The 27,176-nt window shown below is 37.5% G+C and overlaps 1 protein-coding gene across 1 annotated transcript; it reads left to right on the forward strand.

The window, feature by feature from the left end:
* Positions 1 to 2,224: 2,224 nt before the first annotated feature.
* On the forward strand, positions 2,225 to 3,187 carry LOC111535377 (olfactory receptor 13C7-like). The gene has a single exon (XM_023201705.2). It carries the CDS (start codon positions 2,225 to 2,227, stop codon positions 3,185 to 3,187), a length of 963 nt encoding a protein of 320 aa, XP_023057473.1.
* The last annotated feature ends 23,989 nt before the right edge of the window (positions 3,188 to 27,176 follow it).

Here is a 27,176-nt window from a genome sequence, read left to right on the forward strand (position 1 = left end):
CCCCTCATTATCATGGGTATTTCCAAATATGCAGTGAGAGGAAGATCAGCAGAACAGCTGTTAGAGCAGAGGAAGCTGACTTTTATGCAGGAAGAAGGCAGTATGTATTTTCTCATACTCAGAGGTAAAAGAGCAAATCCCTTGTTCCTGAAATTCTTTAATTTATACATTTATTTATGGTTTGATTATAGATTGAGAAATGTACACTAGAGTTTTTCTGAGGTCAACTTTTTATTCATTGTGTATATCAGGCAGAACAATAGGGTGACCTAAAAAGATTTCCTAATCTGTATTGAAAAAGACAAACAAGAATAATTTTATCTCAATTTTTTCCTTTATTCTTTTATAAGTAATACTTCCTCTCTAGTCAATATTCTTAGAAGGATATTTCAGGTATTCATATTTCTCCTAAATTAGGAATAACCAAAAGTCCTTTTCTCTAAAAATGTCTCTTCTATTTATTCTTTTTTTTTTTTTTTTTTGAGCAACATGGCTGTTTATTTCACCTGGGTGCAGGCAGGCTGAGTCCGAAAAGAGTCAGCGAAGGGAGGTAAGGGTGGGGCCATTTTATAGGATTTGGGTAGGTAAAGGAAATTTACAGTCCAAGGGGGGTTGTTCTCTGGCGGGCAGGAGTGGGGGGTTACAAGGTGCTCAGTGGGGGAGCTTTTTGAGCCAGGATGAGCCAGGAAAAGGAATTTCACAAGATACTATAGGGTGGGGGACCTTTTTGAGCCAGGATGAGCCAGGAAAAGGAATTTCACAAGATACTATAGGGTGGGGGAGCAGAGACTGAGGAAAAATTGGGACCTACCTCGGCCTGGTGAGGAGGGGAAAGGTCAGATAGGTCTGTAGAAAGGAAGATTAGAAAGACTCAGGGACGCTTGGGGTCGGAACTGAGGGAACAGGCGGGAGGGAAAAAAGGAAGATTTGGGATGAGTTGCATTGGGAACAGAGACTAGGGAGGGACCCATGTGTAAAAGAATGCCTAGACGTCAGGCACCTCAGACCGTTTGCCCATTTTAGGACAAGAATTATTTAGATCTTGTAGGATGGAAAAATTGAAAGTGCCATTTTCTGGCTATTTGGAACTACTGTCGAGTTTGTATTGGGGTCAAGCGGCGTTGTAGTAGAAAATAAGGCATTTAGGGTTTAGATCAGGTGTGAGTTGAAGAGGTTTTAAGTTCTTGAGAACACAGGCTATGGAGAAAAAGCAAGAATGGAGGGTGGAAGGTTGCCCATGGTGAAGGAGGGAAGCCCAGAGAAAAGAGAGAGAGGTGACACAGAGAGAAGGAGTTTGGGGGTTTTTGCCCTCCAGAAAAGCAGGAAGGGGGTCAGGGAAAGGAGAAAGAGGTTAAGAGATAGTGAGAGAGGTTGAAGAAGAGAGGAAAAAAGGGGTCGCTTACCCAATTTAAAATTGGTGAGATATTCCTTGGGCTGTTGGGTCTGAGGACCAGAGGTCATAGGTGGATCCTTCTCAGGGAGCAAAGAGCAGGAGGACAGGGGATTGATCTCCCAAGAGAGGTCCCCTGATCTGAGTTACGGCACCAAAATGTCATGTGCATCCGTGTGAAGAGACCACCAAACAGGCTTTGTGTGAGCAACATGGCTGTTTATTTCACCTGGGTGCATGCGGGCTGAGTCCGAAAAGAAAGTCAGCCTCTTCTATTTATTCTTTTAGCCCACATGACTCTTCTGAAGTTAAGATTAAATTACCATCGAAACAGAACTTTCACATACACCTTTGTTTTAGTAACTGAAGAACATCAATTTTGTTAGGTATAACATAGTATTATAATATACAGTTACAGATAATAATGTTGGTTAGAATGGTCAGATATCTGTGCGTTAGTCATATTTCAAACATTTTCTATTTGTTCTGGATTATTTGGTCAAAATATGGTAACATTGTATTAAAATAATTTAAATTTATAATGCAAATGAGATACATAATTCTAACTTAATTGCATGTGTTTTTAATCTATTCTCTAACAAGAATATTCTTTTTGAGAGCTGAGGCCTCCTTCATGAAGTCTGAAAGTCTAACTGATCTTAACTTAGAGGGCCGTAACATATTCTTGTGCTATTTATGTATCCAATTACAGGTCTTTATTACCCATAAGGGAAGCCATTCAAGAATGCAAATGATTCTTACAGACACTGCTGTGAAAGATCCACACACATTCCAGCCACTATAGAATTCCTGTTGGTGAAAGAAAATATTAGCATGGGAAAGTCCAATCAGTCTTTTGTGACAGAATTTGTCCTGCTGGGGCTTTCTGGCTTCCCAGAGATAGAGGCCATTTACTTTGTGCTGGTCCTATGTATGTATTTGGTGATCCTGTTGGGAAATGGAGTCATCATCATTGTGAGTGTTTATGACACCCACTTGCACACCCCCATGTACTTTTTCCTCAGTAACTTATCATTCTTGGACATCTGCTACACTAGTTCATCTATTCCACTATTTCTCAGCAGCTTCTTAACTTCAGAGAAAACTATTTCCTTCTCTGGGTGTGGAGTGCAAATGTTTCTCTCTTTTGCTATGGGAGCAACAGAGTGTGTCCTTCTAAGTATGATGGCGTTTGACCGCTATGTGGCCATCTGTAACCCTCTACAATACCCTATCATCATGAGCAAGGCTTCATACGTGTCCATGGCTGCTGGGTCCTGGATTGGAGGAGGCACCAATTCTGTGTTGCAAACCTCCCTTGCAATGCGGCTTCCTTTCTGTGGAGATAACGTCATTAATCATTTTACTTGTGAAATCTTGGCTGTCTTAAAATTGGCCTGTGCTAATATCTCCATAAATATTATTAGCATGGTTGTTGCTAATATGATTTTTCTTGTAGGACCAGTACTTTTTATTTTTGTTACATATGTTTTTATTCTCTCCACCATCCTGAGAATTCCTTCTGCAGAAGGAAGGCGCAAAGCCTTCTCCACCTGCTCTGCCCACCTAATAGTGGTGATTATATTCTACGGAACCATCCTTTTCATGTATGCAAAGCCCAAGGCTAAAGACTCTTCTGGAGCAGACAAAGAACAAGTCACAGACAAAATCATCTCCCTCTTCTACGGAGTGGTGACACCTATGCTTAATCCTCTCATCTATAGTTTGAGGAACAAAGATGTGAAGGCAGCTGTGAAGAGTATACTGTGTCAAAAATGCTCCTTGGAAAGAATGTAAATGCTTCTTTATTTATTTTTAAAATTATTTTACTCTGAATGTAGGGCTAGCTCTCACCCGGAGGTTCCAAAATAAATATGAGGGTTGATGATTCCACTAATTCCCCAAATTCTCATTTTTCTCTTTGTAATATTTAAAAGAAAGAGGGAAATCCAAGACTGAGTTACCTTTTCGCTTCATGACAGAGTTAAGGAAAAGGACAGAAACTTATGGGTAAAAGGATTCTCATCCAAACACCTTCCTTCTCATGGCTAACAGAGTTTGGTTTATTCCTTGAATGGTAAATTCTATAATCTAAGAGAAAGTACCATTTTACCAACTTAATCTTTTATCCCCTATCTACACTATTCTTAGGAAGATCAGGCAGAAAGTATCATGCTAAAAATCAGAATGCTATATGATTTCAACAGTTAGTAATTCAGAATGAAGTAGATTTGATCATGTAGAAGTAAAGGGGGAACACTGTAAGGTATTAGGTACCTAGCCCGTATATATGTTGTAGAGGGAGAAGAAGTGGAAAAATGAAGCTATTTTTCCCAGAGATGATTTTCTTTTGTGCAGAGGTGTTTCTAAGGCAATGCGCAGACAACCCAGATGATGGGGAAATATGGCCTGCCTTGTGTTTCAATAGATGAGCAATGATATCTTTGAGTGAAAAACATTACTGTTAAATGATTAAAAAAATATACTTTATTTCTAAATAACTTGATAGCATAGTTCTCTGAGAACACAGTGATAATGAGTTTGCAGTTGTAAGAAGTTAGGTATTTTTGCAATTACATGAATTTCCTGTGGAATATGAGCATTCCACTCATTCACTCAGTCATTTATTACTCATTTACTTATTCAATCAACCAGTATTTACTGAATACCTATTTTTGTCTCAGGCATTGTGCTAAGTATTGGTGATATAAAAATATAAGACAACCTGGAAATTAAAATGAAGACACAGTTAGGGAGCACAGTCTTGTGGAATACAGATTGACGCATACATTGGGGACAAAAATATTAAAGAATGCTTATTTATGGCTTTTCCTTCTCTCCTCCCTTCTAAGCTGGACTCTTTGTTGGGTCTTTGTTGGGCTAAGCAGAATAATGGTTGGATTTGTAATAATTTAAATAAACTGATTGTCATATGAAAGGGCTTGAACCATCTCTAGAAAAGAAATAACATAGAAAAGAAATAACATAGTGAGAAAGAACCCAGTGCATACTGGAGATTTTGAAGATAGAAGGGAATATATTTACATTGATACAGCAAAAATAGGATTGGAGGAAAAGGAAAAATTAGCTATATGGAATATTGGGAAAGTTTTGATGCTGGTTTTATGTGACCCTACCTCAGTGTGTCTTGATAATCTCAATAAAGATATGCAACATTCTTTAAGACATTTGGTTATGGATTCAGTTTCTTTTGCAGTATCACCATACTGATACTGGCCATAGGATGAGGGTAACTTAAGTGGGTCACAGACTTAGATGGGTCACAATTACAATGCAGTATGTTAAATGCTTTTATAGCAGAATATGCATAAATCCCTTGAAGGGGAAGTCCCAGGAAGGGAAAGGCACTTCTGCTTGGAAAAACTAGGAAAGGCAGTTCTCCTACTGGTCTTGTAAGCAAGAATTTTCTAGACAGATGAAACAGTGCCAAGATGTGGAATACTACTAAGAGTTTGGAATGGTTGGAACTTGGGTTTTACTGTTGGGGCAGTGACAGAGAAGCCTGGAAAGGTAGTTTGGATCCAAATTGTCAGGGCTTCAGATGCTAATCTAAGTCAATACCTCTATAGGTTTGAGGTGATGACCCTCTGTTCTCTTGAGTCCAGGAGGCTGTTCTCTTGAGTCCCTACTTTTGTCTGTTTTATGTCCTGAGGTTCCACATAATATTTTATTTGGAAAATGAGTATTCTGTTGTGAGGAAAAGGTTTTAAACCACTGCAGTGAACAATAGAATCTACTAACAGTTATAAGAAAGAAACTGATGTTTTGGGGTTGGTGTTTTAGAAAGTTCACTTTGGCACTGGAGATGATAAAGTTATAAATCTCTTGCTGATAAATTCTCAGTCAGGCCTGTTTTACATTCCTTCATCAGCCTCTAGCACTTACCTTGTCTTATTTCTTATAGGCTTCAGGGTACTGAGTACCTATCCAATTTCTTGGAGTTTCCATTCTATTCTTGACTGTTTGTAAATAGACTTGAATTTCTCAAATAACTTTCCTGACCCTTTGGTTTAAAATTTTTACTTTAATTGAGGAAACAGTGAAGAAACAGCAAACATGAATGAGAACATTACACAGATTTAAGATCTACATACATTCCTGCCCTTATTAGAGAAAAAACATTGTATCCTAGACATGTGAATGTCGTATTGAAACCATCCTAATAAAATTGATAAAACTAAATTGCTAGGTTTAACAAAAGCATAAGCTTTAAGTAGAAGCATAGTAAAACATTAACCAGACTGCCCTATGGCCCACTTCTGTACAGCCGATTACTACTTAAAAGTCACATAGCTCCTGCCATAAGGTCCTAACTTCTACAGATAACATCTTTAATGTTAAGTAATGTCAAGTTTTCCATTTTGAGATATTTTCTAGATCCTGCATTCCAATGGGTCCACCGATGCCAGCCAGTCTGAAGACCCTCTCTGAGGAACTAACTCAGCCCCAAAATGCAGGTTTTGCATCTTTATTAAAGATTGCATTCCACACACCCTAAGCAATTAGCTCCTTAGCCCCCTCTTTGCCAAAATTCCCTTAAAAATTCCAGGCCAGAACTCCTTGGTGAGGTGGATTTAAGGTTTTTTTCCACCTTCTCATTTGACTACCATATAATCATTATACTCTTTCTCTGCTGCAACTCCCACTGTTTTCGGTGTGTTGGTCTTTTATCATATGACAGGCAAACTGGTTGTCTAGAACAATATTGTGGAGGCTCTGAATACCATTACATTCCTCTGAATGGTTTTGATGTTTTTGCTTCAGGAGTAATCAGGTTGGACTCAAACTACAAACTTGATCTTTTTGTTAGCAATACACATCTCAGTTCAAGATCTCTATCTATATATCTGTATTTATGTTTTTACAGTCAGTCCTCCATGCTTATGGGTTTCAAATAACTTGGATTCAACAAATTTGGATCAAAAATATTCAGGCAAAAGCCAATAGAAATAACAATATAATATGAATTAAAAATACAGTTTAACAGGTATTTATATAGTATTTACATAGTCGTAGGTATTATAAGGAACCTAGAGATGATTCAAAGTATATGAGAAAATGAGTGTAGATTCTGTGCAAATACTATGCCATTTCGTATAAGGGACTTGAACATCCGTGGATTTGGGTATCCATGGGAGTCCTGGAAGCCGTCTCTCATAGATACCTAGGGATCCCGGTATATATACTTCTTGGTATTTAGCTGGATTGTACCTGTATGGTGCAGGGGTCAATCAGAAAACTGGGCAAGTTTTTACAGAGAATTTGATGTTTCCTCTGCTGGGACTCTGCTTTCTGGAATTCCTCCCTTTCTTTATGGTGGCTGTTTCTCCAGAATTCTGCTGGTTTGTCCATAAAGAGCCATTTTATTATCAGAATTTCCACCAACCTATGCTGTGCCTAGTCAGCCTATAGCCATAAAAATGTGAAACTGACACCAAAATGTTACTTCTTCTAAGTGATACTCCTAAAAAATTTTTGCAGAGAGTTTATAGTTTTCATTTCTGAGGTGCTTGAGTCTGATAGGAACTTATTCAGCCAAAGTGACAGTAACAGAAATCAGAATTCCTCCCCTTTACATTTTATGACTAGAGTGTACTTCTCTCTTTCTCTGTGTTGGCATCCAGGCTGCTCCTACCTATATGATTTCCTAATACACCTCAAAATCAAAGTAGACTGATATTTCCGATGGAGAATATGGACAATGAATAAAAAATTTGAAATCCCCCTGAGGCCAGAGGTGAGCATATCATAAGTGTTAAATAGCATGCAATAATTCAGTAGATTCGAGTGTTTTATTAGCCCATTAAAGGTTAAATGAGGCATTATGTGAAAGCAGATGGCTCATGGGAGGGTCTCATTATATTTTTATTTTCATCCTTTAAATACAAAGCTAGCTTTTTAGTCTCGTCCAACCCTTAGTTCACCTGTAGCTCATTCCTTCCTTGAGCAGGTAAAGTGAAAACTGATCCTCAGAGTTCATCTCCTTTAGCAGTCCTCTTTGATCACTTCCTGCTAATGCTCCCTCCTCTCTGTACCTTATTCAAACTACCCAGGAATTTATGATTAGCTACTTTATTTCCAGAACTCAGAGGACAAATGAGAAAGATAAGGGGGGAGATGAGAAGTCATATTTAAATAATGCATAATATTACCATAAAATATATTAGGTAACTAGGTAATTTACATGTTATCTTTTAAGTTCTTGTTCATTAATTAATGCTGGTGGCAAGTGTAACACATGATTGTCTCTCATTGCCTCGTTCAGATATAGACACCAGAATCCTTGCTTAATGTCCTTAATTTCAAGAATCGGAGAGCAAATGAGAAACAATGGATGTGTTAGGTAATATTACTTAATTAATGCATTATATATACCATGAGTTGTACTAGCTGTCATATGTAAATTGTCTTTTAAAAACTGTTTTCATTAATTAATGCCTATAAATAATGTAATATATGTGTTGCCTTCATTTTTATGTGGATTACTGGTGTATTCACCGTGTATGTGCATGTTAGGGGCTGGGGATTCAATGCTGGATATGATATTTTGTCTGCATTCTGGGATTAGCTCCAGATGGCTCTGTAAGGTGGATAAGAAAATTTAGGCTTATATAAAAGTCACACAGGTTATAAATGGCAGCCAGTGTTTAAGTCTGTTGTTGGTCTATATTTCCTATATTAATTTCAGAGTCAGTTTGAGGAATAAATTAAATACAGGAAGTATTTCAGGAGGACAAGAGGAACTGTGAGACATTCTTAAAAAATTATTATAAAAAGGTTATTTTGCCTATTAATGATGCTGATATTTCTCTGAAGGAGAATTGCAATTTTGATTCTGAATTTTAGAGACAGGGTCTTGCTCTGTCTCTTAGGCTGGAATGCAGTTGTGTGACCATAGCTCACTGCACCCTGGAATTACTGGGCTTAAGCAACATCCCCCTCGAACCCCCAATTTGGCCTTCTGAGTAGCTAGTACCACAGGTACATGTCACCATGCCTAGGCTAATTTTCAATTTTTTTCCTTTTTTTTTTTTTTTTGTAAAGATGAGGTCTTGCTATGTTCTGCAGGCTGTTAGCGAACTCTTGAGCTCAAGCCATCCTCCTGCCTTGGCCTCCCAAAGTGCTGGGTGATTCTGAATTTGGATTTTTGAATCAGTCTTTTCATGTGTGCTACAAATTGAATTTCCTCTGTGGCAAAACCAAAAATAAACAAAAAACAATTTTTATTTTCCAAGGTGTGTTGACTGTAATCTAGAAATTACCACCGTATATATAAAATTAATTAAAAATTTACTCTTACAATCTTGGGATAAGAATATTAAATTAGAGGGGCGATGATACCTTCAGAAACATCACTATATATTACAACTCAAAAGTCATTCCAAGCAGAAATTTTTATGAAAGAAAAGCATTCTGAATAAGATCATATATTGCTTTTGAAACAGAGACAATTGCCAATATTCTCCAAGTAGACTTTTGTCAACTAATATATTTTCTCTTTAACTGAATATTAGAGATAAATATTGATGTGAACATTTGCTTTACTCAGACCTAATGACCTCTTTAGTGTATTTCATTAAGTTCTTTTACTTCCTTTTCTCTTTTTTAGGCTTAAAGATTAGCTGCTTTTCACCTTCTCTGCCAAAGCATTTGACATTTTTGTTTGGGAACTAAAAAATCTAAATAAATCTTACTCTTTTTTTAAATAATTTTTTTTGGGGTTTGAGGTTTACAACATGATGTTTTGGGATATATACAGATGGTAAATGGTTACTATAGTGAAGCTGATTAATAAACCATCTTGCACAGTTACTATTTTGTGTGACAAGAACAACTACAATCTACTTATTTAAACAAAAAACCCCAATACAATGAATTTTATTAACTTTAGTACTCATATTGTATGTTATATCTCTAGACATGCTCATTCTTACATATCTGCTACTTTTTATCCTTTGATCTACATCTCCCCAATTCTTTTCCATCCCATTTCCTCCCACCTGTGGTTACCAATGTTCCATTCTCCATCTCTGTGCTTATGACCTTTCTTTCAAAAAAAATTCGACAAATGAATAAGATCCTGCAATACTTTTCTAAGTCTGGCTTACTGTAATGTCCTTCAGGTACATCCATGTTGTGGCAAATGACAGAATCTCCCTCTCTTTCTTTCTCTCTCACTCTTTTTAAAAGGCTGAATAATATTTCATTGTGTATAGACACCACATTTTCTTTACCCATCAGTGGGTATTTAGGTTGTTTCTGTATCTTGACTATTGTGAATAATGCTGCAATGAACACGGTAGTACAGCTATCTACCAGGTGGCGATTTTATTTCCTTTGGGTATGGACCCAGAAGAGGGATTGCAGGGTCATATGGTAGTTGTATTTTTAATTTATTTAGAACCTCCACACTGTTTTCCATGATGGCTATACCAGTCTGCATTCCTACCAACAGTGAACTAGGGTTCCCTTTTGTCCACACTTTTGCCAACATTTGTTATCTCTTATCTTTTGATAATAGCCAGTCACACAGATGAGAGGTGATATCTCATGGTGTTTTAATTTGCATTTCCTTTATAATTAGTAGTGTTGAACACATTTTCATATACCCATTGGCCATTTTTATGTCCTCTTTAAAGAAATGTCTAAGTTCCTTCCCCATTTTAAAATCAGGTTATTCATTTTTCTGCCATTGAGTTGCAACAGTTCCTTATAAATTTTGGATGTTAACCCCTTATCAATTGCAATTATTTTTGCCAGTCAGTAGGTTGTCTTTCATTTTGCTGATTGTTTCCTTTTCTATACAAATATGTTTTTTTTGTTAGGTTTAATATCACTTATTTTTATTTTTGTAGTCAGAACTTTTGGTATGGTATACAAAACCTCATTGCCAAGACCAATGTTGAGGAGTTTTCCCTATGCTCTCTTCTACGTATTTTATGATTTCAGGTCTTACATTTAGGTATGTTATTCATTTTGAGTTGAATTTAGTGTATGGTATAAGATAAGAGTCCAATTTCATTCTTTTGCCTGTAGAAATCCAGTTTTCTCTGCACGATTTGTTGAAAAACTACCCATTCCTTGTTGTGTGCTCTTGGTAACCTTGTTAAAAGTTAGTTCACATAAGTGTTTGGATTTAGTTCTGGGCACTCTGTTTTATTCAATTGATCTTTATTTCTGTTTGTATGCAAGTACTATATGGTTTTGATTACTATAGCTTTGTAATATAATTTAAAATCAGGAAGTGTGATACATCTAACTTGCTTTTTCCCCCTCAGTATTGCTTTGGCTGTGTGTGTGTGTGTGTGTGTGCTTGTGTGTGTAGTTCCATATTATTACAGGAGTTAAAACAATTGTTTCTGAAGGATGCCTTTGGAATTTTGATTGAAATTGTGTTAAATCTGTATATTGCTTTGGGTAGTATGGACACTTTTACAATATTAATCTGTCCTATCTATGAACATGGGGTATCTTTCCATTTACTTGTGTCTTCTTCAATTACGTTCATCATTGTTTTATAGTTTTTAGTATAAAATTATTTCACCCCCTTTGTTAAATTTATTTCTCAATTTTTGTATACTGTCATAAATAATATGATTTTCTTGATTTTTTTTCAGTTAGGTTGTTATTTGTGTATAGAAATGCTACTGATTTTTTATGTTATTTTTGTACTTTGTAACTTTGTTGAATTCATTTATTAGTTCTAACAGTTTTTGTGGTAGAATCTTTGGAGTTCTAGTTTGTTCTAGCTAGATTAATTTCTGACATATAGTATCAGGTCATCTGCAAATAGAGATAATTTTACTTCTTTCTTTTTATTTGGGTACCTTTTATTTATTTTTTCTTGTCTGACTGTACTTGCTAGTACTAATGGTGCTATAATGAATAGAAATGGTGAAAGTGAGTATCTCTGCCTTTTACCAGATCTTAATGGTAAAGCTTTCAGTTGTGCCCCATTGATTATGATGTTAGATATGGGGGGTTTTTTTATAAATGGTTTTTATTATGTTGAAGATCTTTTCTTCTGTACTAAACTGTCAAGGATTTTTATCAAGAAAAGATGATGAATATTGTCAAATGTTTTTCCATGTCAGTTGAGATGATCATATGGTTTTATCTTTTATTCTGTTAATGTAATGTATCACTTTGATTTATTTGCATATGTTAAACCAGACTTGAATGCCAACGAAAAGTCCTACTTGGTCATGATGCATAATCTTTTGTATGTGTTGTTGAATTTCGTTTGCTAATATTTTATGGAGGATTTTTGCATTGATGTTCATCAGAGATATTGGCCTGTAGTTGTTTTTTCTTGCAGTGTCTTTGTGTGGCTTATATATCAGAGTGATGCTGGCCTTGTAAAATATCTTTGGAAGTATTCCCTCTAGCTCTATTTAATGAAGGTTTAAGAAGTATTGGTAGTAATTATTTCAATATGTGGTAGAATTCAACCATGAAATCTTCCCGCTTTTCTTCATTGGGAGGATTTAAATTATTTTCAATTCCTTTATTTGTTGTTTGTCTGTTCAAGTTTTCTATTTCTTCCTGACTCAGTCTTGGAATGTTATATTTTTCTAGAAACGTATCAATTTCCTTTAGGTTGTTAAATTTGTTGGTGTATAATTGTTTATAATAGTTTCTTATGATTCTTTTTATTTCAGAGGAATCTGTTACAATGTTTTCAGTCATGTTCTCATGTTTCATTTCATTTAAGTCTTCCCTCTTTATGTCTTAGTCTAGCTAGAGGTTTGCCAATTTTGTTTAATTTTTCAAATAATCAAATTTTTGTTTTATTGATTTTTTTATGTTTTACTCTTTTCCATTTGATTTGTTTCTGTTCCAACTTTTATTATTTCCTTCCTTCTGTTAATTTTGGGTTTACTTAGTTGTTCTTTTACTAGCTCCTTGAGATGTAATGCTAGGCTATTTATTTGGGATCTTTCTTCATTTTTAATGTAGGCATTCATGGCTGTAAACATTCCTTTTAGAACTGCTTTTACTACATCCCATAGATTTGATATGTTGTGTTTCTACTGTCATATGTCTAGGATATATTTTATATATCTCTATATCTATCTATCTCTATATCTATCTGAGACAAATGATAATGGAAAACCACATACCAATTATATTTATATGTATATATGCATGTGTTTATACATACACACATATACATATGTACATACAGATATATGTACATACACATATGTACATATGTATACATACATATGCATACATGTACATATATGTGTATATCTACACATGTATATATGTATAGGTATGTGTATATATGTGAGTGTGTGTGTGTATATATACACACACATACACATACACATATTTGAAAGAGGATCTTGCTCTGTCACCCAGGCTGGAGTGCTGTGATCACAGCTCACTGTAGCCTCGACCTCCCAGGCTCAAGTGACCCTCCCACTTAATCCTCCCAAGTAGTTGGGGCTATAGGCATGTGCCACCACATCTGGCTAATGTTTTTTAATCTTTTGTAGAGATGGGTCTTCCTATGTTGTTTAGACTGTAAGATATTTTTTACATTTTCTTTTTGATTTCTTCTTTGATCCAGTAACTGTTCCAGAACATGTAGTTTAATTTACACATATTAGTAAAAATTTTAAGATTCATCCTATTATTTATTTCTAGTTTCATACTATTGTGAGCAGGAAAAAATTCTAGATATGATTTCAATCTTTCTGAATTTGTTAAGAATTGTTTTGTGGCCTAACACATGGTATATTCTGGAGAATGTTCCATACACACTAGAAAAAAACGTATATTCTGATGTTGTTGGATGAAAAGTTCTATATATGTTTGTTAGGTCCATTTGGTCTAAAGTGCAGCTGAAGTCCAGCATTTCCTTGTTAACTTTCTGTTTGGTTGGTCTGTTTATTGTTGAAAGAAGAGTATTGAAGTCTCTTGCTATTATTGTTTTGCTATCTATTTCTTTCTTCTTGTTCATTAATATTTGTTTATAAATCTAGGTGCTTCAGTGTTGGGTGCATGTCTATTTATAATTGTTATGCATTCTTACAGAATTGACCTCTTTATTATTAAATAATGGTCATCTTTATGTCTTGCAGCATTTATTAGACTTGAAGTCTATTTTATAAGTATACTACATAAGTAGAGCCACGCTTGCTCTCTTTTGGTTACTATTTCCACAGAATATCTTCTTCCATCCCTTTACTTTTCAGTCTACATATGCCCTTAAAGCTAAAATGGGTCTCTTATAAGCAGCATATAGTTGGATCTTTTTAAAAACCCATTCAGCCACCTGTCTTTTGATTGGAGAATTTAATCCATTTATATTCAAGGTTGTTATTGATAGGTAAGAACTTACTCCTGCCATTTTGTTCATCATTTTCTGATCATTTTATAGATTTTTTGTTTCTTTTTCCCTCTCTTGTTGCTTATGTTTGTGCTTTGGTAATTTTCAGGAGTGCTAAGCTTTGATTTTTTTCTCTTTCTTATTGTATATCTGGTATTATTTTTTGCTTCTTGGTTACCATGAGGCTTACATTTTAAAATCTTATTGTTATAATAGACTATTGTAAGCTGATAACAACTGAACTTTGGTCACATACAAATATTCTAGACTTTTGCCCTCTCCCAATAATTTATATTTTCATTGCTGCAATTTACATCTTTTTACATTTTCTATTCTTCTTCTTCTCCTTTTTTTCTTTCCAAGATGGAGCCTTGCTCTGTTGCCCAGGCTGGAGTGCAGTGGCATGATCTCAGCTCACTACAACCTCTGCCTCCCAGGTTCAAGCAATTCTCTTGCCTCAGCCTCCCAAGTAGCAGGGATTACAGGTGTCTTTCACCACACCCAGCTAATTTTTGTATTTTTAGTAGAGAGGGGTTTCACCATGTTGGCCAGGCTGGTCTCAAACTCTTGACCTCGTGATCTGCCTGTCTCAGCCCCCCAAAGTGCTGGGATCACAGGTGAGAGCCACCGTGCCCAGCCTAATTTTCTATTCTTTAACACCCTATTGTTGCTATAGTTATTTTAGGCCATCCTGACTTTTAACTTTCATACTAGATGTTTGAAAGATTTATACATCACCATTACAATAATGCAGTATTCTGAATTTGATTATGAATTTACCTCTACCAGTGAGTTTTATACTTTCATATGTTTTCATGATAGTGATTATTGTCCTTTCACTTCCAGCTGTAGCACTTTCTTAAGCATTTCTTGTAAGGCTGGCATAGTAGTGAAAAATGTCTTTAATTTTTGCATGTTGGGAAATATTTTTTCATTTTTTAAAAATTAATTTTATTTAATTCTTTGTTTTTATGGATACAGGATAATTGTACATACTTATGGGGTTTATATAATCTTTTGATACAAATGCACAGTATAGATCAAATCTAGGTAACTGGGATATTCATAACCTCAAATATTCATTAAATCTTTATATTGGGAATATTGGAAATCTATTCTTCTAGTTATTGTGTGATGTATACAATAGATTATTGTTAATTATCATTGCCATATTGTGCTACCAAGCACTAGATTTTATTCCTTCTATCATAATGTATTTTTTTTTTCTTTTTTGAGACTGAGTCTTCCTCTGTCACCAGGCTGGAGTGCAGTGGCACGATCTTGGCACACTGCAACCTCCAACTCCCTGGATCAAGCGACTCTCCTGCCTCAGCCTCCCAAATAGCTAAGATTACAGGTATGCACCACTATACCCAGCTAATTTTTTGTAGAGACGGGGTTTCACCATGTTGTCCAGGATGGTCTCGATCTCCTGACCTCGTGATCTGTCTGCCTCAGCCTCTCAAAGTGCTGGGATTACAGGTGTGAACCACCTCATCTGGACCCATACTGTATTTTTATACAGTTACTAAGCAAATTTGTTTTATTTCCCCTCCCCAGCCTCTGGTAACTACCATTGTATTCATACAACACATTTCTTTCTGTGTCGTATTTTACTTAACATAAGGTCCTCCAATTCTATCCATTTTGCTGCAAGTGACATAATTTCATTTATAGCAGAGTAATATTTCATCGTGTATATATACCACATTTTCTTTTTTTTAAACTTTTATTTTAATTTCAGGGGTACATGTACAAGTTTGTTATATAGGTAAACTTGTGTCATGGGAGTTTGTTGTGCAGATTATTAGATCACCCAGGCGTTAAGCCTAGTACCCATAGTTATGTTTCCTGATCCTCTCCATGTACCCCTACACTCTACCCTCCAATAGGCTCCAGTGTATGTTGTTTCTCTCTATATGTCCATGTGTTCTTATCATTTAGCTCTCACTTATGAAGAACATGTGGCATTCAGTTTTCTATTCCAGCATTAGTCTCCTAAGGATAATGGCCTCCAGCTCCGTCCATGTTCCTGCAAAGAACATGACCTCATTCTTTTTGATGGCGGCATAATATTCCATGGTGTATATATAACACAATTACATTATCCAGTCTACAAGTGATGAGCATTTAGGTTGATTCTATGTCTTTGCTATTGTGAATAGTGCTGCAATAAGTATACATGTGCAAGTGTTTTTATAATAGAACAATTTATATTCCTTCAAATATATACCCAGTAATGGGTTACTGGGTCGAATGGTATTTCTGGCTTTATGTCTTGGAGGAATCACCACACTATCTTCCACAATGGTTGAACTAATTTACACTCCAACCAAGAGTATATAAGCATTCCTTTTTCTCTACAACCTCACCAGCATCTGTTATTTTTTGACTTTTTATTAGTAGCCATTCTGACTGGTGTGAGGTGGTACTTCATTGTGGTTTTGATTTGTATTTCTCCAATGATCAGTGATGTTAAGCACCTTTTTCATATTATTGTTGGTCACATATATATATATTCTTTTGAAAAGTGTCTGTTCATGTCCTTTGTCCACTTTTTAATGGGGTTGTTTCTTTTTTCTTGCAAATTTGTTTAAGTTCCTTATAGATACTAGACATTAGACCTTTGTCAGTTGCATAGTTTGCAAAAATTTTCTCCCATTCTGCAGACGGTTTGTTCACTCTGCTTATATATGTAATATATATAAAATTTATATATAATTTTATTATATATAATAAATATATATTAAATATATAAAAATGTATCAAATAATATATATATTAAAATTTATATATAATTTTATTGGTGCATTTTTACAGAGTGCTGATTGGTGTGTTTACAAACCTTTAGCTAGACACAAAAGTTCTCCAAGTCCCCACCTAACCCAGAAGTCCAGCCAGCTTCACCTGTCAGTTTGGCTTCCTCTTTTCCTATTTGGATGCCCTTTATTTTGTTTGTTCCTTCCGATTTTATTATATAAATTTTATATAATACGTTTATATATAATTTATATAATATTTATATATATAATTTTTTTTTTTTTACTGTGCAGTAGCTCTTTAGTTTAATTAGATCCCATTTGTCAATTTTTCCTTGTGTTACAATTGCTTTTGGTATCTTTGTAATGAAATCTTTACCTGTGCCTGTGTCCTGCAAGGTATGGCCTAGGTTGTCTTCCAGAGTTTTTACAATTTTGTGCTTTACATTTAAGTCTCTAATCCTTCTTGAGTTAATTTTTGTATATGATATAAGAAAGGGGTCCAGTTTCAATCTTCCACACATGGCTTGCCAGTTATCCCAACACCATTTATTGAATAGTGAATCTTTTCCCCATTGCTTGTATTTGTCAGGTTTGTTGAAGATCAGATAGCTATAGGTGTGCAGCCTCATTTCCGGGTTCTCTATTCTGTTCCATTGGTCTATAGGTCTGTTTTTGTACCCTTACCATGCTGTTTTGGTTGCTGTAGTCCTGTAGTATAGTCTGAAGTCAGGTAGCACAATGCCTTCAGCTTTGTTCTTTTTGCTTAGGATTGCCTTGGCTATTTGGGCTCTTTTATGATTCCATATGAATTTTAAGTAGTTTTTTTTTTTTAGTTCTGTGAAGAATCTCAATGGTAGTTTAACAGGAATAGCATTGATCTATAAATTACTTTGGGAAATATGGCCATTTTATGACCTTGATTCTTCCTATTCATGAACATGGAATGTTTTCCGATTTGTTTGTGTCTTCTCTGATTTCTTTGAGCAGCGTTTTGTAATTCTTCTTGTAGAGATCTTTAACCTTCGTGGTGAGATGTATTCTTAGGTATTTTATTCTTTTTGTGGCAATTTTGAATGGGATTGAGTCCTGATTTGGCTTTGGTTTGACTGGAATTGGTGTGTATGAATGTTAGTGATATTTGCACATTGATTTTATATCTTGAGACTTTGCTGAAGTTGTTTGTCAGCTTAAGAATCTTTTGGGTTGAGACTACGGGGTTTTCTAGATGGTGGATCATGTTGTTTCCAAACAGAGATAGTTTTGTGTCCAGAATTGGTTACTTCCGGTGGGTTCTCGGTCTCGCTGACTTCAAGAATGAAGTTGCGGACCCTTGCGGTAAGTTACAGTTCTTAATGACGGTGTGTCCGGAGTTTGTTCCTTCCGATGTTCAGATGTGTCCAGAGTTTCTTCCTTCTGGACCCTCGTGGTGAGTGTTACAATTCTAAAAGATAGTGTGTCTGGAGTTTGTTCCTTCTGACGTTCAGATGTGTCTGGAGTTTCTTCCTTCTGGACCCTTGTGAATGTTATAGTTCTTAAAGATGGTGTGTCCAGAGTTTGTTCCTTCTGATGTTCAGATATGTCTGAAGTTTCTTCCTTCTGGTGGGTTCATGGTCTTGCTGACTTCAGGAGTGAAGCCACAGACCTTTGCATGAGTGTTACAGCTCATAAAAGTAGCGCAGACCCAAAGAGAGAGCAACAGCAAGATTTACTATGAAGAGAGAAAGAACAAAGCTCCCAGGTGGAAGGAGACCTGAGCAGGTTGCTGCTGATGGCTTGGGAGGCCAGCTTTTATTCCCTTATTTGGCCCCGCCCACGTCCTGCTGATTGGTCCATTTTACAGAGCACTGATTGGTTCATTTTACAGAGTGCTGATTGGTGCATTTACAAACCTTTAGCTAGACACAGAGCACTGATTGGTGCATTTTTACAGAGTGCCGATTGGTGCATTTACAAACTTTTAGCTAGACACAAAAGTTCTCCAAGTCCCCACCCAACCCAGAAGCCCAGCCAGCTTCACCTCTCAGTTTGACTTCCTCTTTTCCTATTTGGATGCCCTTTATTTCTTTCTCTTGCCTGATTGCCCTGGCCAGGATTTCCAGTACTGTGTTGAATAGGAGTGGTGAGAGAGGGCATACTTGTATTGTGCTGGTTTTCAAGGGGAATGCTTCCAGCTTTTGCTCATCCAGTATAATGTTGGCTGTGGGTTTGTCATAGACAGCTCTTATTATTTTGAGGTATGTTCCTTCAATACCTAGTTTATTGACAGTTTTTAATATGAAGGGGTGTTGAATTCATTTATGTGATGAATCACATTTATTTATTTGCATGTGTTGAATCAACCTTGCTTCCTAGGGATAAAGCCTACTTAATCGTGGTGGATAAGCTTTTTGATGTGCTGCTGGATTTGATATGCAAGTATTTTGTTGATGATGTTTACACTGATGTTCATCAAGGTTATTGACCTGCAGTTTTCTTTTTTTGTTGTGAATCTGCCAGGTTTTGCTATCAGGATGATGCTGGCCTCTTAGAATGAGTTATGGAGGCGTCCATCCTTCTCAATTTTTTGGAATGGTTTCAGCAGGAATGGTACCAGCTATTCTTTGTACATCTTGTAGAATTCGGCTCTAAGTCTGTTTGGTCCTGGGCTTTTTTTAATGGTTGGTAGGCTATTTCTGACTCAATTTCAGAGCTTATTATTGTTCTGTTCAGGGATTCAATTTCTTCCTGGTTCAGTCTTCAGAGGGTGTATGTGTCTAGGAATGTATCCATTTCTTCTAGATTTTCTAGTTTGTGTGCAGAAAGTGTTCATAATATTCTGTGATGGTTGTTTGTATTTCTGTGGGGCCAGTGTATACCACAGTTTCTTATCCATTCATTTATCAATGAACACGTAGGTTGAGTCAATATCTTGGCTATTGTGATTGGTACTGCAATACACGTGAGAGTGCAGATTTTTTTTCAGTATGTTGATTTCCTTTGTTTTGGATATATACCTGAATATATATCCAGGTATGGAATTGCTGAATCATATAGAAGCTCTATTTTAGCTCTATTTTTATTTGTTTGAGGAGCCTTCAGACTGTTTTCCATAATGGCTGTACTACTTTACATTCCCAAACAGTATACAAGAGATCACCATTCTCTGCATCCTTGACAGCATGTATTGTTTTTGTCTTTTGATGATAGCCATTTTAACTGGAATAATTTTTTATTGTGTCTTTAATTTGCATTTCCCTGATGATTAGTGAAGTTGAGCATTTTTTCGTACACCTGTTGGCCATGTGTGTATCTTTTGAGAAATGTCTATTCAGATAAAATGAGTCGACTGTAAATGTGTGACTTATGGGTTCTCTATTCTGTTCCATTGGTCTACATGTCTGTTTTTATGCCAGTACCATGCTGTTTTGGTTACTATAACTTTGTAAGATAATATGAAATCAGGTAGAGTGATGCCTCTGACTTTGTTCTTTTGCTCAGGGTTGCTTTGATTATTCTAGTTCTTTTGCAATTCCATGTGAATCTTAGGATTGTTTCTTCTATTTCTTTGAGGAATGACATTGGTATTTTGATAGGAATTGCATCTGTAGATGATTTTGTATAGTATGAAGATTTTAACAATATCGATTCTTCCAATCCATGAACATGAAATATTTTTCTTTTTTGTGTGTGTCCTCTTCAATTTCTTCTATCAATGTTTTATAGTTTTCATTATAGAGCTATTTTACTTCTTTGATTAAGTTTATCCCTATATATTTTATATATTTTGCAGCTATTGTAAATAGGATTGCTTTCTTAATTTATTTCTCAGATTTTTCACTGCTGGCATTGGAAATTTTACTGTTTTTTATGTTAATTTTGTATTCTGAAACTTTACTGAATTTGTTTATCAGTTGTAAGAATTTCTTGATAACGTCTTTAGGTTTTTCTAAATATAAGATTATATCATCTGCTAAGAAAGAAACTTTGACTTATTCCTTTCCTATTTTGTTGCTCTTTATTTGTTTCCCATGTCTAATTGCCCTGGATAGGACTTCTGTACCATGTTAAATGAAATTGGTGAAAGTGGGCATCTTTATCTTGTTTCAGACCTTACAGGGAAAGCTTTCAGTTTGTCCTCATTTGGTATAATACTAGCTGTGGATCTGTTGTATATGATTCTTTTGAGAGATTTTATCATTAAGGAATGTAAAATTTTATCGAATGATTTTTTGGCATCACTTAACATAATCACAGTGTTTTGTCCTTCATTCTGTTCATATGAGGTATCACATTTATTGAATTGCATACATATATTACAGATCTGAATATGTATATCTCTACCAAAACTCAGTTTTCAGCAATTATTTTGTTAAATAACCTTTATGTGCCTTTCTCAATTTCTTCTCACGATGAAATATTTGTTTGCTTAATGGCACTCCATAGTCCCATAAATAGGATTTTTTCATGTTTATTCATTCTTCCTCCCCTTCCCCAACTGGATTATTTCAAAAGACCTGTGTTCAGGTTCAGAAATTATTTCTTCAGCTTCATCTAGTCTGCTGTTGAAGCTCTAAATTAAATTTTTTATTTTATTCATTGACTTCTTCAGCTTCTCGATTTCTGTTTGGTTCTTCTTCTTTTTTTTTAATCGATATCTTTGTTGAATTTCTCACTTAGATCACAAACTGTTTTCCTCATTGACTTGTCTTCCGTGTTCTCTTGATCTCACTGAGTTTCCTTAAGAAAATTGTTTTGAATTTCTTTTTAGGCAGCTTATAAATTTCCATTTCTTTTGAGGTCAGCCACTGGAGAAATATTATTTTCCTTTGGTGGTGTCATGTTTCCTTCTTTTTTTTTTTTTTCATGTTTCTTGTCCCCCTGTATTGATCTCTGTGTATCTGATGAAACAGTTGCCTTTTAATTTTATACAGTAGCTTTCATAGGAAAAGACTTTCCCTTGAAGATGGGTCTTACTCTGTCAATTGGATAGAGTGTGTTGACTGTCATTTGGGTAGACTGTGGGTCTGGGTGGGCACAGTACTTTAGTCTCCATGAGGTTTTTTCAGCTATAATCAATGACAGTGATGACTGTAGGTACCTCAGTGACCTAGGCTGCAGGAAACTGGCAGCAGTGGTGGCAAGGTAGAATGTCAGGGTTCTTGGTGGCAAAGGCTTTACAGATCTTCGTGTTTTCATTTTCTTCACAGTGGGGAGACTTAACTTAGGAGATCTCTCTTGGTGTGTTATCTGACATTGGCCACTGGAAGCCACAACAAGGCTGTGTTCCACTACCCAGGCGGTTGCAGTGGCTGTGAATTGGGCTGTGGATTGTATCTTGTTGAACTACTGTGGAACCTGTGACGTGGGTGCAGGTTTACTCTCTGAGGCATGAGTGGCTGCAGCTTTCCCATCAAGCTAAGGACTGTGACTATGAGACACTTCCCAGTAGTTTGGTTTCATGGGGCAGGGATATAGATGTGACTCTGATTCTGGGGATCAGAATGTAGGGCTGGCATGGTTCCAGGGATGAAGGTGTGTTCCAGAGGCTCACATTCTGGGGGGCAGGGCACATCTGTAACTTGAATTCTGGAGACAAGAGGCCAAGTGGCAACTTGCACACTGAGAGAGGGTACTGCATAGTACCCTCTGTGGATCCTGTAATGGTGTGACACAGCAAGGGTCAGGCTCTGTGGGGCTGAATACAGTAGCAACAAGAGCCCGTTTATTGGCAGCAAGGAGTTCCGTGGCTTCAGTTTCATGGATGAGGAGCAGTGCAATGTTGTCTTTATTCTCCAGGGAGATGGTGCACTTCAGCAGCACAGACTTTAGTGGGCTGTTCCAGACCCATTAAGGTGGGGCAGTGTGTTGGTTCAGCACTAAGGTGGGGGTCATACAGATCAGCCAAAGTTATGTTTCCCTGGGGGGGCTGGGCTCATGCACCAAGTTTGCAGCTGTTTCTCTGGGCTAAAGCTCCATTCCCCTGAGGCTGAGGCATTGGGCTGATTTAGGGTGCTGAGGAGGCATGACTGCTCTGCTGGCTTGGGTGTGGTTTCTTAGCCATGCTGGAGTGCCTGGTCCCTAAGGAGCAGGGTGCAGCATGGGCTCAGGTACAGGGTTAAAGTTGCTTCTCTGAGCCAAAGATCCAGTCCTCTAGGGTTGAGGTACCAGGCTGGTGCAGGTGCTGAGGAGGCATGACTGCTCTGCCGACTTGAGTGTAGCTTCTCTACTAGGCTGGGAAGCCTGGTTCCCAAGAGGCAGGCTACTGTGTGAGCTTGGGCACTGCAATTGCAGCTGCTTTCCTGGGTCATAGCTCTAGTTTTCTGGGCCTGAGGCACCAGGTTGGCTTGGGCACCAAGGCTGCAGAGCTGCTTCACCACGTTGGATGTGGCTTCCCCAGCAGAGGGGCACCAGGCTGGTTTACATGCTGGGAAGTCATGGCAACTCTGCTGGCTCAGGCACTGCTTTCCTGGGGGTGGGATGCCAACGCTCTAAGTAGTTAGGAGTGGAGTGCAGTAGCCACTGGAATGGGGAAGATGGAGTGTCTCCTAGGCAGCCTGTTTCCAGGGGTTGGTGAGCCCAGCTGATGAATGGTGTACTACCATGTGTGAGAATGGTGCAATGATGGTGGAGACTCAGAAATGGAGAGGTGCAGCGGCTACTGATCCCCAGAGGCAATGGCTTCCATTTCAAGATGGCAAGTGCAGTGGCCGCTTGGGACACGAGGGTGGGTGGGGTGGGGCACAACATGGGCTTCTTTGCTGGAGTAGAATTGAATTCCAGGCAGCTCCCTTAAACTGGGTTCAGGCTCCATGAGGACTGCAGGGTTCTCTCATAGCAAAGACTGCAGTGGTGGTAATGGGAGTTGCTGGAGGCTTCCTGCTTACCTTTTCTTGGCGGAGAAGTCCCTCCTGGTTTCCAGCTGATCCCGTATGGGCAGATGAGGTGGCAGAGGCAGGGTGTTTTGTTCCCTTTTCTATGTAGCCAGCCTGAGTTTCTGTGTTTTATAAAGTTTCTACCACTTCCTTGATGTACTCCAGCACACTCTTTTAATCATTCTTGTTGAAATGTAGTTGTTTGTTCATTGTCTTGGTCCTTTTCTGTGGTAGGAATGATAATTAGGCACTTCCAGTTGGCCATCCTGCTGATGTTACTCTCCCATTCTCTTTTATTCTATGTGTTAAATGTGTTTCTTGGACTGAATTTTTATTATCCTTTTAATTTTTTCTTCCATATGTTCATTTATTAACTTCCTAGTATTTTTATTTTATTGGGCATTGGGCATCTCTCTGTCTCTGTCTCTCTCTTTAAAACACAGAGCCATGTTTCCCGCCATTGGGAAACTTTGAGAAGGTCTCAAATGATTACAATATAATAGCTAAGCGCTATAGTATGGGAAAGTGGCAAGGACAGCAGAGAGGAAGGCTTCAATTACTTTGGGGCAGTTTTGGAGACTCCCTAGAGGGTGAGACACTTCATTAGAGAAGATGAAATGTGACAATGCAGGGAGTGTAACATATGCCATGGCTCCATAGCGTGGAAAAGCCTTAAATAACAGACAGTTTGATTAGTGATTGCCAATCTGGCTTCTAATTAGAATCATCTGGCAAACTAAAAAAATGTACTGATTTTGAAGTCTGATCTCCAGAGAGTCTTATTTAACTACTTTTAAATTGGGACCAGACATTTCTTTTTCAGCACCATTTAAAGGAATACAAAGCATATGCAAGGTATCCTACATATGCTATTTAAATTTTTTAAAAAATTAATTAATGATGATGGACAGTGTAACATATGATTGTCTTCATTTTGTTGGTTAAATTTTTGTCTTACTTATTCAGCATTGGGAATGTGCCTGTCCTTCTGCTAGTGCTGGAAAACCAAAGGCTGGATAGGATACAGTCTCTACCCTCAAGTATTAGTTTGAGAGAACTCTGTAACAGACATTACTGCCATTTTACAAATGAGGAGTTGTAGGCTTAGAGTGATAGTGACAGAGGACAGACAAATTCTTGCGCAGACAGGGATGAGTCTCCGGTGAAAACCGACCTTCAAGCCAAATACAGCCTCAAGCCTGAAGATGGATATGTTGGCTGGATAGAGTCCACGACCGCTGTGAGAACTTCCTCAATGCCTTTTAACCAATTGAATGGTGCTTTTTCCAAGACCATGCACGGACCCCATCAGCACCCACTCCCCCATTCTGAGCCCATAAAAACCAGCTAGACTCAGCCAGACAGATGGCGACCCACTCTCGGGTCCCCTCTTTGCTGAGAGCTTTTTTTGTTTGTTTGTTTGTTTCTTTTTTTTGAGATGAGATTCCCCCTCGTGGCCCAGGCTGGAGTGCACTGGCACGATCTCGGCTCACTGCAACCTCTGCCTCCCGGGTTCAGGTGATTCTCCTGCCTCAGCCTCCTGAGTAGCTGGGACTACAGGAGCGCACCACCACACCCAGCTAATTTTTGTACTTTTAGTAGAGACAGGGTTTCACCATGTTGGCCAGGATGGTCTTGATCTCTTTAACCCGTGATCTGCCTGCCTCGGCCTCCCAAAGTGCTGGGATTACAGGTGTGAGCTACTGCATCTGGCCGGTTTTTGCTGTTTTAATGACAGTATTGGAAGGCTTTGCAGAGGATATGACACTTTGCCCATGTCTTCTGAGATTTTACCAGAGAAGAAGGAGAAATGTGATCATGCAGAAGAAGTAGCATGTACTGTTGCACTTAGGTGTGAAAGAGCTTGAAATAATTGTGTAAATACATAGAGAATGGAAGACAGTATATGGAAAGGGGGATGGAGGCAATATAGGCATGGACAGAAAAGGGTGAAGTATGTAGCTAGAAATGTAGGTGAGGGCCAGATAACGTCCCTGGGTTAAAAAAAAACAAGCATAAACAAATAAATATATAAAAAGTATTCCAAAGTGGGCTGACAAATATGTTTTATTTGTTAAGGACTTATGTTGTCTTCTCTTGGAAAGGCTTAATTACAAATATTTTCTGTCTTATTCCCATAACTTTACATGAACTTCTTAGATTACTTGTCTCTATATTTTTATGAGGTCACAGTCATTTTCTTAAAGAGAAATATTAGATTATTAATGTTGAAACTTCTTTCTAATGCTGAAATTTTGTTTCTAGACATAATTGTCATTTCTTTTGTTCTATTTATATTTAAACTTCTTGCCTCAAAATACGTGAGCTTATTTTGTACATGAACTCAAAGATGTCAGGTTCTCATCATTTTTCCAGCACCAGGGTCTACTCATACTGACCAATTTTTTCATAGCCCCAGGCACCTCCATATTCCCCAGGCTATAGATGATAAGATTGAGCATGAGCATTACTACCCCACAGAACAGGTCAACCAGTTTCTCTGAAGTAGTGCCATTAGATGTTGCCTTTATGTACATGAAGAGGATTGTTCCATGAAACACAATCACCACTGTTATGTGGGCTGAACAGGTGGAAGAGATCTTTTTCCTTCCTTCAGCTGAATTGATTTCAATACAGCATAGATAGTGAAAAATATGAAAAACTGAATATAAAGAACTGAAATGGTAGTAATAAAGTAAATAAAAAGTTTACTTTGGCCAATATTATTTTATTCTCATTCAAGGAAATATCTATGCAGGCCAGATGCATCAACTGTAATATTTTATAAAAATGATTAATGACATGTTTTCCACAAAAGTACATTCATATGTAACTGTTAATACATTTTGTGCCAGTCATTGAGAAATCCTAATTCATAAGAGACAGCAGCCATGAAAACACAAAGCACCTTGTTTATTTTATTTTATATTATATTATTTTTGAGACTGAGTTTCGCTCTTGTTGCCCAGACTGGAGTGCAGTGGCACGATCTTGGCTCACTGCAACCTCAGCCTCCCGGGTTCAAATGATTCTCCTGCCTCAGCCTCCCGAGTAGCTGGGATTACAGGTGCCTGCCACCGCACCCAGCTAATTTTTTGTATTTTTAGTAGAGACGGGGTTTCATCATGTTGGCCAAGCTGGTCTTGAACCCCTGACCTCCGGTGATCCACCAGCCTCAGCCGCCCAGAGTGCTGGGATTACAGGCATGAGCCACTGCACCTGGCCAAAGCACCTTATTTATATTGAGGGGGTATCTCAGGAATTTGCTGATGACCACACAGTTATCATATGCCGTCACTGCTAGGAGCACACACTCAATGGACCCCATGGAATAGAAGATAGACATTTGTATAATACAATCTGTGAAAGGGAGTTTTTTTTTTTCCCCCTCTGATAGGAAGTTTATCAGGATTGAGGGAGTAAAAAAGGATGTAAGCCAGATATCCAGGAAGGAGGGATTGCCATGGAATAAATATAGGTTGGAAAGAAGGAGTGTTGGGATGATCTAGATTCTGTTCACCAAGAGAGTCATTGGACACATCACTAAACATGTGACAAAAAGGAGTTTTTGTCAACTTATGAGTACTCAGATAGACTTATGGGAATCAACTCAAATTCAGTTGTTCAATTAGTCCTTTCCAAGTACTTTTTCATACTGGAGTATGAATAATCCAGAAGGGGACATAGCATGTGAGTTAAACGAGTGGTCCCATATTATGTAAAGTAAGAGGTCATAGAAGTTGGAGGTCCAACAACTATGCTAGTACTAGCTGGAATAGTGGTAACAGGAATGAGATTAGCTTGCGGGATTC

The sequence above is a fragment of the Piliocolobus tephrosceles genome, chromosome 14 (genome assembly GCF_002776525.5).
Source record: "Piliocolobus tephrosceles isolate RC106 chromosome 14, ASM277652v3, whole genome shotgun sequence".
NCBI classification, from domain to species: domain Eukaryota; kingdom Metazoa; phylum Chordata; class Mammalia; order Primates; family Cercopithecidae; genus Piliocolobus; species Piliocolobus tephrosceles.

Coding starts and splice junctions, on each gene's coding strand:
- LOC111535377 (XM_023201705.2), top strand. CDS start 2,225: ATGGGAAAGTCCAATCAGTCTTTTGTGACAGAATTTGTCCTGCTGGGG.